Genomic DNA, 12,089 nt, shown 5'->3' on the forward strand with positions numbered 1-12,089 from the left:
CTTTAAATGAGAAGGAAGTCCACAGTTTTCTTTTTTTTAAATTTTATTTTATTTCATTCAGGAAACTTAGTAATCCATGGTATCTTTACTTGTCACAAGAGTGGCCTCCAGAAAACATAGAGGAGAATTGAACATCATTTGCACTTCACAGCTGTCAATTCAATTCAATTCAATTTTGTTTATACAGTACTAAATCATAACAGAGGTTATCTCAGGGTACTTTTTCATATAGAGCAGGTCTATACCGTACTCTTTATAGGTATATTTACAGAGACCCAACATTACCCCATGAGCAAGCACTTGGCTACAGCAGCAAGGAAAAACTCCCCTTTAACAGGTAGAAACCTTGAAAAGAACCTGGCTCATGGCCATCTACCTCGACTGACTGGGTTGAGAGAGAAAGAGAGAGAGAGGGGGAGACAGAGAGAGAGAAAGGGGTGCAGGGGGGGAGGAAAGAGGACATAGCACAGTACAGGTACCACATAAAGATGTATAATAATGAGATTAATAATAAAACTAATAATTATAATAATAGGGTGGAAAATAATATTAATAAAACTAAATATAACAATAATATTAATAATCATAATAATTGAAGCAGTGGGTGTTGAGCAGGATCATGGGGGCAGTAGGTGGCTTGCAGTTATAGATCCAGCAGCACCAGGGGCAGAAATACCTGCAGAAAGCAACAGGAGGAGAGAGGAGAGAGACGAGAAAGCACAAAACTACTGGAGAGAGAAGAAGTCAAGTTAGTAATGAGCATTGATGCGATATGAATGCGTACAGATGGAGAGGAAGAGGAGGAGAGACTCTGGTGCATCATGGGAAGTCCCCCGGCAGTCTAGGCCTATAGCAGCATAACTAGGGGGGTTGTATACCCCCCTCACTTTTCAAAATCCTGTTACTAAAGTCTCTCTGAACATTGCTGTCTTATTTTACTGCCACTATCATACATATGGGAGAAAAAATTCACTCATTCATTTGCAGAGAGTTGTTTGGACTTGCCAAGGGTTTTGCTTCTTAGGTTACTTAGAGGCTGCCCTATTTTATTGGTTAAGGTTGTCTGGGCTGTATACAGCCTGACAGGCATACCTGCAGACCCTAGTCAGGCCTGAAAATAAGTACTATCAGCATATTATATTTACAGTAATAATAATAATATTCTCCTAAAAAGATGCTGGAAATGAATAAATAAAGAACAGTACTCTTTGAAGTAAACATACAAATAAAGCATCTAAAAAGAAAACCTAGATGATATATGTAATCATATGGTTACAGTTTGTTGCTTTCTGGACCCAAACACAGAGACACAGGCAGGGAGCTTCAGTGAAGGAATGTTAATTGAAGAACTGAAGAAAACCCAGGATTAAAGATAGATGGGTTGACATGCAGGCATGAAGGTATACAGGCGGGCAGGCAGGCAGGCAGGCAGGCAGGCAGGCACAGACAACAGGTTACAACACACAGGTAGCAGAAAGAAAGGTAAACACAAAAGGACGTAAGCGGACGATCTTTCAAGGAGCAGTGGAGTGGGAGACCTCAGGTGGATGAACTGGGGGCAGGACAGAGGTGGAGCAGGAGATCTTTGGCGGACTACCTGAAGGCAGGACAGACAGACGAAACTGGTTCAGTGGGAGTTGGCGGATGCAGTGAAGTGGGCAGGACCACTCTGGTGGGCTGTGGCGAAGGCAAGATTCCTATGGAGGTCAAGCAGGAGGCCAACAGTGAAGACAGGATCCCTCTTTAGATTGAGCAGGAGGCCAACAGCGAAGGCGGATCCCCTTTTGGAGGCAAAGCACGAGGGACTCCTCAGGAGTCAGAGCAGGATACTGGGGTCCAGAGAAGGTGGCCAGTGACAGGATGTTTAGACTGGCTCACAGGGGAAACTGAGAACCAGATGCAAGAAAGGTTGGCAACTGGAGCACTGGGCAGTCAGCCTGATGATCTGGCTGGTCATTGCTGAGACGATGGCAAAAATAGCTTGCTGGTTGTCTGGCTGGTAGGAACGGACTCAGGGAGAGACGATGTGAACGAAAAGTTGGTTTATCATTTATTCGCTTTTGGTGATGCTCCTATAGAAGTTTCAACATCTCTCCCAGGGGCCTTAGACAGATGTTTTATGAGTCCAGGGGGGCCTACATATGGAGCAGCCTGTCGCCTTACCATAAATGGAAATAAGCCAAGTTATGTCTGTCTGGGATTCAATTTATGACCAGTGCAAGGGCAGAGCGAGAACATTATTTATGTTTTTATTTTATTGGATGATGTGTTTGGGTTGAAGTAAAGATAACCGATTGGGACTAAGTTCTTTGTCTCAAGAAACACTATTAAGATGATTGTAAGACTCTTTCTATTGAGAGACTCTCCTTTGACTTCTTGTTTTAAGGTTTGTTTGTCTCCTATATTGTAACTTACAATATATTTCACTTTAACCTTATCAGTGTTTTGTGTATTTATTTGTGTTCAGAGTCTTTTGTAGAAAATCTTCAAAAACAACGAGACATCAGCTGGGACAGCCAACTCAGGAACAGACTTAGTAATAGGCTTAGCGTCGGCTTGGCTGCCCGACTCAGGAACAGAATCAGGAAGAGACAGGACAGCTAACTCAGGGTCCAGCTAGGGGTCTGACTGGGTGTTGATCATGGCACTGGGCAGTGGAGGCCTGGGCTCACCAGGCATCTGAGGCTCTCTGGTGCTGAGAAGCTTATGGAATTAACATCTACAAGACCCATGCTTCCTTCTAGGAGCTCCGACCCCTAGATACCTCCTGGCACAAGCAAGGTGAGTCCCAAGGAAAGGGATCACTTAAGTATCGGGACAGGAGGCTAGCCAGCTTGAGGACAGGAACAGACAGGAGGCTAAACTTATTTGGGAACAGGGGCAGACAGGAGGCTAGCCAACTGGTGTGCAGACTGAAGTACTATCAGGCTGGTGGCTAGCTGACTGGGGTGCAGGCTGGAAAGTCAACAAAATCTGCGATGGCAGGAACCTTCTTCATCCAAGGTTTCAAAGTGACCAGGCGGATTGCCAGAGACAGGTCTGCATCTTTCTGCTCTATGCTGGAGGCATTTTGGCAGTAGACTAAAGATCCTGAATGAGACGCTTCACCTGATTAAGTTCCTCCACAGAAAACGTTGGATCTGCTGGGTCCATTCTGGCCAGATCGTACTGTCACAGTTTTTTAATATCTGGACTCAAATGCAGACACACAGGCATGAAGCTTCAGTGCGGGAATTTTAATTGAAGAACTGAAGAAAAATAAGGCTTAAAGAGGGATGGGTGGACAAGCAGGCAGGCATGTATACAGGCAGGTAGGCAGGCAGGCAGGCAGGCAGGCAGCTAAAGGGAACAGGTTACAACATGCAGGTTGCAGGCACAAAGGTAAACACTGGGGCATAAGCAGAGGATCAGGCAAGAAACAAACGAATTGAACTGGTATAAGTAGTGCAAGGCTGATTAGGAAATGAGTTGCAGGTTTGGGAGAATTCAGGTGACTGCAAGGCCGATGAGGAGTGGGAACAGGTGTGTATCAGGAGTGTCAGGTGTGGGGCAGTCAAGAGGGAAGGTCTGAGGATATCTGGTGAACAGCTAGAGAAAGGCAGGTCTGGGGAGATGAAGGGAAGAACATGGCCTAGGAGAAGTACGCAGGGGCTGGAAATGGGCTGAGGGGAACTGGTAAGCACACTAACATATACTGTATACTGTGGCATGAAAAACTTTGGGCACTCCTGGTTAAAATTTCTGTTTCTGTCATGATGTTTAAGGTCAGGGGACTGGGAGGGCCATTGCGAAACCTTCAGTTTGCGACCCTAAAGGTTGTCCGTTGTGGATTTTGAGGTTTGTTTAGGATCATTAACCTATTGTACAAACCATCCTCTTTTCATCTTCAGCGTTTTTACAGACATTGTGATGTTTGGTCTCAGGATTTGCTTGTATTTAATTGAATCCATTCTTCCCTGTACCAGTGAAATGTTCCCTGTGGCACTGGCTGCAACACAAGCCCAGAGCATAATCAATCCACCCCAATGCCTAAAAGTTGGAGAGGTGTTCTTTTCATGAAATTCTGCTGCCTTTTTTTCTCCAAAAATAACTTTGTTCATTGCAGCCAAAAAGTTCCAGTTTAACTTCATCAGTCCACAGGACTTGTTTCCAAAAAACATCAGGCTTGTTTAGATGTTCTTTTGCAAACTTCTGATGCTGAATTTTGTGGTTAGGACAGAGGAAAAGTTTTCTTCTGTTGACTCTTCCATGAAGGTCACATTTGTGAGTTTTGCTCCACAGTTGCGCACCACCACCACTTCAAAGTCTACCTGAAGGTCCTATTCAGTCAAATTAGGGTTTTGTTTTTCCTTTCTAGCAATCCTGCTAGATCCTGCAATCCTGTTCTCTCTGAAAGTTTTCTTACTCTTCCAGTCCTCGACTTGCCATCCACCGTTCCTGTTAACTGCCATTTCTTAATTACATTGCAAACTGAGGTAACGGCTACCTGTAAAGGCTGTGCTGTCTATTATAGCCTTCTCCTGCTTTGTGGGCATCAATTATTTTAATTTTTAAAAGTACTGGGAAGCTGCTTAGAGGAGCCTGTGGTTGCTGATTGTTGGGATAAGGTTTGAGGAGTTGGAGTATTTACAAAGCTTTGAAATTTGCATCATCTGACTGTTCCGATGATTGTGAACAAGCCTTAGCCCTAACAGGCTAATTAAGGTCTGAGACCTGGGTAAAAGTTATGTGAGCTCAAATGTCTTACTTTTGTATGGTGCTATCTATTCCCAGCAACAGATATTTGACCAGGGGATGCCCATGTATGTGTTTTTTATTTATACCATTCAGCTACAGTGGCTGGTATATACAGGAGCTACACTAGTGGTCAAAACAGCGGTTCAAATCCAATCAATAACCTTAAATGGTAAGCAATAAACTGGCCGGTGTATATAGAGATAGAGATAGATATAGATATGTATATATGTATATATGAGAGATATCTATATCTATCCCATTCACTTGAATTGGATACTGCATATACTGTACATACATGGTTCATAGTCATTCCTCGTGTCTCATCAGTATACACCTGCGTTGGAATTCAGCCAGAATTCCACACACACAACTGTACACTGCACTGAGAGAGATGTTGCACATACCAAAGACTGGATGGAGCCTTTTGGTTCAGGAGGCCTCAGAGAAACAAAGCCCCATGAGAAGTTCAGGGCCAGACATGAGAATGAATAAGGGAGTCTGCAAAGTAGAGAAAAAGGAGACAGGGTTTATTCAGATTGTGCCAGCGGTTCTTTGTGTGTGCGCACGTGTGTGTGTGTGTGTGTGTGTGTGTGTGTGTGTGTGTGTGTGTGTGTGTGTGTGTGTGTGTGTGTGTGTGTGTACCCAACCCTGCACACAGAATGTGCTTCAGACATGTAGCCTGAGGAAACAGGGGCCTTGTTGGGAGCAAACGCAGCAGGACTCCACCACAAACTGGTTTCTAATATATGAGGGTACAGCAGGCCTGATTAGCTGGCAAACAGTGGGGAGCGGAGAGAGTGAGGGAGGGAACTCCATCTCTCTCTCTCTCTCTCTCACACACTCACTCACACACACACACATTCACATAAACACTTACCTTCAACCTTGCCCCACCTCTTTCTGTACCCCCTTGGTGGCCTGCCAGATTATTGCAAAAACAGGCAAACATGGCTTGTTTCTTAGATGACTGGGCTGATGTGATTTGAGCCTGTTTTCATGCACAGTTCTGCATCTGCAGGTTTAACATTTTTCATTGTTGAGAAAAAAACCTGATGACTTCAATTTTAGTGATAAAACTCAAATTAAAGGGATAATTCTAGCTGGGATTGAACGTTCATTCTTGATGTTAGAAAAAGTAATTCACAAAAAATCTCACCACAATGTCCATTCAGATGCTATTCTGGAGTTTTTATCATATAACACAATCCTCAGCAGATGGAACTGCACATGTGATGCGATTGTAGATCGTTCGAATTTTTCCGTCCTGACTCTGAGCACTGAGCTTTTGTCCCGCTTTCATTTCATCATTAAATGTGTGTGTGTGTGTGTGTGTGTGTGTGTGTGTGTGTGTGTGTGTAGAACTTAGGTTCACCAAGAAAAAATGTTTAACGCTCTTAATAAAACTGACAGCAACAGCCCCATAACCAATAAATAATGTAATAAACATTTACTTGAAGTGGCTGTAATTAATATTGTGATAATAACAGTGTACCAAATGAGAAAACAATGATGAATGACAGTGATGAACCTACAGAGAATTATCACCTGAATATGCAGCTCCCCTCTGTATTATGGAGCTTCATGGTGAGTTTCAGTTCATTGTTTATCTGTCCAGACCACAACTTTACTGTTGTGGTTCACTATCATAGCATAGTTTTTGGCCACAGCAGGCATATTTTTTCAAGAAAAAGTTGTAAAAAGCCACTGTCCACTACCTGCTCAGCAGCAAACAAAAGACAGACACAGTTAGAGACCAGCTGGTTAACACAGTAGAGCATTTAGCAGCTAAAGAGCCAGATATTTCCCCCAGGAGTTGATAGAGACAAAAAACAGAGCTAAATGAGGGTGACTATTGGACTTACATTCAACAGGTGGACACAAACACCACTCCAAATGAATGATAATGTTGCTCTGTAATTGCTGGATGTGTAAATAAACAACTGTCTGCTAACAAGTTTACCATATCAAATTAAATACCATACCAAGAATGGCCAAAATTGAGTTATTGCAGGTTTAAAAGAACTTTTAATCCTGGCTTTCCTCAAGTGAGACCAAGTCAGTAACCATTGAGACTTCAAAGGGCTCAAGACGGAAAACCTAGACTGAGAATCGTTTCACATTCATATCCTAACCAATAAATAACATAAGCAGCTATTTAGTGAACTATTTGCTGACAGCCTCATCCCTCATTAACAAGAATTGGGGGAAAAAAACAAACTTTGCACCTTTTGCTTAGGTTGCCATAACAGCCTACATCACAGAGTTGCAACCAATCGTGATAGCTCATTTTACTCATAGAGGGCCAGGGCTATTAATATGTTGATTGACAGTGAGATAGACCAGTTCTTCCATATGCAAAGGTCACTTAAACAATGGGTGGAACACCAATGTTCTGTTGGGACTGATAGAGGGCTTCTTGCCCTGTTGGCTTGTATGTTGAGACTGGAACTTCCTTTTTGACCTTGGAAACAATATTTGACCAAAAAAAAAAAATCTCCCCTCAAGCTCATTTCAGCTCCAGCACAGCTACTGAATTTTAACAAGTATGACTTGACAACAGCATGTTTTTTGGTGTTACAATAGTTTTAAACGTCTAAGGCATGTCCTGTTTTATCTTTTTGAAGTGTACTGTCCTCTAATCAATCATCTAAAAATCAAGTGGCACGTTATTTCCCCCCTTGGCCTCTGACTCTCTGACCATAAAGCAGATGCCACTAGAGCTGCCACGTCCCTCACCTTCATGTTTAAGTCATCACGTTCCCTGCTGGCCCCTGATTCTCTGTTTTGGGCTTTTGGTTGGTCACCCAGCACGGTGCATGCTGGAGGGTGGGGGACCATGCTGACTCCACTCACTGGCTGTCCTGTAAATCGCTCTTTTATGGCCCTTGTAATGATCCCCCAGCCAGCACTCCACTCCGTCGCACTGCAGATAGAGCCTGCCGCTTCTGGCAGCCAACATGGGGGTGCTAAGGATGGTTGGAGGAGGTGGTGGGAGACTGGAAAACACACATTGTGTGACCATGAACTCACCCACACACACACAGGCAGACACATCCGGCTATGTTCTCGTTTATAAAAATGCATGCCTTTTCACACCTCATCTACCTTAATCCCAACTTCCTGTGTAAAGGTCATAGAAAGCGCCAAAGGCTAGTGTTTTTACCTCACTCCAAGCTGGCGAGGTCCAACTGTGCGCAATGGTATGTCGTCAAGGATAGACATTTTCCTTGTGCAAACCCTGATTGCCTTGAAACCATTAGCCTTGTACATCATTTACTCCAAACCTGGCTTCTAGCCACAGAGCACTGGTGACAAGGTAGAGCTCACAATTCCCATAGAACCCCAACACCTAAGCTACTCTTAAAAACCCATAATATTCTTACACATGACAACTGAGCACTTATTGTCAGATTTCTCGCTCCAAGAAAGGAGCGAACACGAAAAGGGATGTTTCTTCCTAGCCTAGTCGCAATAGCTCCATTGAGGATGAATACAATACACACCAAACCTAAAGGGCAAAAAGGCAGATTGAAATAATTTCTTTTAATATGTTTAGTTGTAGCACTTTTGATTTAATGGCTCCATCTAACCTGTTGAATATACAATGATGTGTTTTGTTGACATGTCGGTAGATGAGCAAATAAAGTAAAAATTAATTGCAGCAGCAAGAAATAAAATTAAATGCAAATATAATATACTACATGCAAATGCATCCAAATCAAGCTTTTACAAAGCTGTTGTTGCCTAGATAAAATTCTCACCATGTACTTGAACAAGTTGTTTACAGATTTTAGTAACATTTCAGCACGGTGAAGTCTGTTAAACAAATGCAGTTTCAGTTCAATGTGATTTAATTTTTTTTAACGTTAATTAGACTCATTGCATTAAACAAGACATGCTTTATTGTTTCAATTTAAGAAGGGGAGCACCAGAAAGAACACAGCTGTTGAATTAGAAGTCTCACTTGGTAGCTGGCTCAAGTTGGCCAGAGTTAAAAAATTAAAGATGCATTACATGAAATGTAACAACAAATTTAGCCATCTGGATTCTGTGGAGATGATTGTGCATTAGTATTCCAATCTACAATTATAATTAAAAACAGATTCAAGTTTCACTTGATTCCCTTTCAGATCTCAGATCAGGTAAATGTCACATGAAATTACAGTAAAATAACAATAAATATCGAGCACAGAGCATGCTGAGTTAAAAACAAAGAGCTTGTACAGTAGATTGTCTCTCCAAGCTGTACTCCTGCTGGGCAGTATTTTAACATCTTCATTCTGATTCATATTCAGTTACAGGGTGGTAAAGACATGAAAAACAGTGCCATTATCCAACCACTGAAATCTGACATACATATTTTACTGAGCATTCCTAGAGCCATATTATGGCAGTGGAACCGGTGGGAACTGGTTTTAATGTTGTGGCTGACTGCTGTATAAGTCAGTTGTTGTCAGTTCTTCTGGCCAATGTAAAATACAGGGTCGTCTCTTTAAGCATTGACTGGACCTTTTTTATGGACATTTATATGGAAGTTTTGTTATAATAATGTTATTATAGTATAACTTATCATGCTATAACAAGAAAGGTTTTCTTTAACGAGATACAATGATTTAGTGAATAAATGGGAAAGTGTAAAATAAGAGAGTGATATGTTATAACAAGAAACATTTATTATTAAATGGAAATAATTTGGTATGTAATAATCATGAAAAAAATGTTTCATAAAAGCATGAAAAATATATTTTCATAACATGAAAAAGATCTTTTCTTGTTATAATATGAAACCGAGACATTGTTTTTTTTGTCATGGTGTCAGCAATACATTGACATAGCTAGTAAGATTTTATTTTAAGATCTGCTATGCAATCATATAAACATGACTTGAGTATAATGTGAATGTGACAAAGTCTAAACTTTTAAGGCTTTTGTGTGGCAAAGCTTGATGAACACTGAATCTTCAAAACGTTTTTTTTTTTTTTCCTAAAGCAAACTTTTTCTTTTCTTTGACACATAAGACATTTTTCTAGCGTATGGATTATCACCTTTAATTGCTATATTTGTTTTGTTTATAGTTGGCTATCAGTGTTTGTGTTTGTGTGTAATGCACGCATGAACACTATGTATTTACCAGCCATAAAGGTGTTGGGCAGTCTGTAACTCTACCCACCTCAGGCTCTGTAGTGCCACATTTCCTTGACAGCAGTTGTCTATGAATAGATGGGTTAGTTAGTGTATGCGTTTCTGTCTGTGTGAAGTTTATGAGGCAAATCAACTTGTGTCACTTTGCTGACTTTAGTTGGCCGATATTTATTTTATATTCTTCTTTGTTTATAAATGTTAACACTGAGAAAAAAATAGACGATTAGATGATTGCACCTCATTGGCAGAATTAATCACTGTCACTCTGTAAAAATAATACTGAGAATGAATGTGAAAGTAAATAACTTGTTAAGACAACATCGGCAGTGCTAAGAGTGACCCTGTTTGCTCTCAGTTATAGTCCCCCTATTCTTCACCCCCACCCAGATTCTCTTCCACTCCCCCAAACGCAGACATTAAACAGACAAGGCAGAAGCTCTCCATTCTGCACGTGACCCTCCTGTTTAGTATTCCTGCCACGTCTGGCTGAGGAAGCGGCATTAAATTGGGATCAGGCAGATTAGAGTATAATATAGATGACTATTAAAGGCTGCAAATGAGAGCCATGGGTTAGAGCCTGAGCAGGGGCCCAGCCTGCCTCCATGCCAGTGCAATATACACTCACCACACACACACACACACACACACACACACACACACACACACACACACACACACACACACACACACACATGCACAATTACATGTCCACAACGGTGACACTGTGTGAAATGAAAATGCAAGAAAAAAATATGACCTCCAGTTGATGATCATCATTAACCAAACAACTACCAGTAAGTACAAGAATCAATTAGACTCTCAGAGAGCAAAAAAAACTGCATGTAACTTGGGTTAGTAACATGTATAATATATAATTCATTTTAACCTTTATTTATCCAGTGTTGATTGGCTGAGATTGAATGTTCAACCAGACTAACTGCATCTGCAGGCCACCGAGCAGCTGCACTGAAACAGTTGGGGAGCCAAGTGCCTTGCTCAATGGCACGTCGGCAGTCAGGAGAGGAAGGACAAGCACTGATTTTCGTCCTTCCAACACAGATTGAGTCCTGCCAGTCTGGGGATCAAACTGACAATCTTCCGGACATAAGCATGCCTTCGTAACGATCACCTGCTGTTACCACAGTCAAAGAAACAAATGTTAAATAATGTAAAGAATAGTTACCTACCCACATCTGCCTGGTGTGGTTATTTAGGCTGTTGTAACACTGTTATTCCCTGTAGCGCAAACTCAAAGAACTGGACTGAGACCACCTGAAAATGTGGGTTTCCTAGCAAACTTTGGTGTGGACTGTTTGTGGTGTGAAAGCAAAACACACCAAGCACAGAATTTTATGGTAGTTGATATGACGTGTTAACATGAATTGAAAAGTTAAACTAATTTATTATCTATCTGCTGATCTATCTGCTGATCAGCAGCCACAAAGGAAGCGATCCTATAAGCGATCTGTATAAACAGCATACATTTTTAGAGTGAGGATCAGAACAGCTCATTTAGTAGCGCATGTGTGCGCCTACATGAGTGATACATCAAAAAGTTAGGTGTATTTCTACTTTGAGTACTTAAAGTGGAGCTGCAGTCTCAACTAATAAAGCTCATGGCCAGTTATTTCTTCATGAGCTCTTTATGACACCAAAGAACATAAATGCACACAATAGACAGTTAAACAGTGCTTGACTCACTGTCAGTCACCAGAATTTTATTTCGATGAACCAAACTAGAAGTGTGAAGGTAGCCTGAAAAGCTGCCTAGGCCTTCCCCTATAGGCTGTAGGAAACATACAATTATTACTGCAAGAAACAAAAACTTAGAGTAGATATCTAAATTGCATTATAATTCCACATGTAGGGGCTTTAACGTAAAAAATACCTTTCCCGTAAAAAGACCTTGCCGTATATGCTGTACGGCTAAAACTGCTGGATCTGAAAATAATGAAAAATGCTACTAGTAACCGGCTTACAGGGTTTATATAACTTATTGCCAAGAGTCCTTATCATAATTCATTTGACAGGGACTTATTTTGAGAAGTTCCCCTGGGTCTCCTCTAAGTCAAAGGTACTGTAACAAAAAGGAAAATGTATGAGAGGATGAAATGGGCAGAGTGTAGAAAAATAGTCTTGATGGAATAGGGAATGGGGAGAACAGGAATCACCACTGTGAAATTCAGCTCTTTGGGGCACAAATATTCATA

General features: G+C 41.4%; 1 protein-coding gene across 3 annotated transcripts in view; it reads left to right on the forward strand.

Annotated features, from left to right (window-relative positions):
- Positions 1-12,089, forward strand: part of pknox2 (pbx/knotted 1 homeobox 2) — a 101,629-nt gene that overhangs the window by 63,659 nt on the left and 25,881 nt on the right. Inside the window, exon 1 of one of the 3 annotated variants that reach the window (XM_040150010.1) lies at positions 3,481-3,522. The exons of the other annotated variants lie outside the window; for them this stretch is intronic. Within the exon in view, the coding sequence (XP_040005944.1) occupies positions 3,506-3,522 (17 nt within the window). The 5' untranslated portion in view covers positions 3,481-3,505. Of the gene's footprint in view, positions 1-3,480; positions 3,523-12,089 lie in introns of those variants that run through there. 3 annotated transcript variants of the gene reach the window in all.

Source organism: Xiphias gladius, chromosome 17 (genome assembly GCF_016859285.1).
Source record: "Xiphias gladius isolate SHS-SW01 ecotype Sanya breed wild chromosome 17, ASM1685928v1, whole genome shotgun sequence".
NCBI lineage: Eukaryota > Metazoa > Chordata > Actinopteri > Istiophoriformes > Xiphiidae > Xiphias > Xiphias gladius.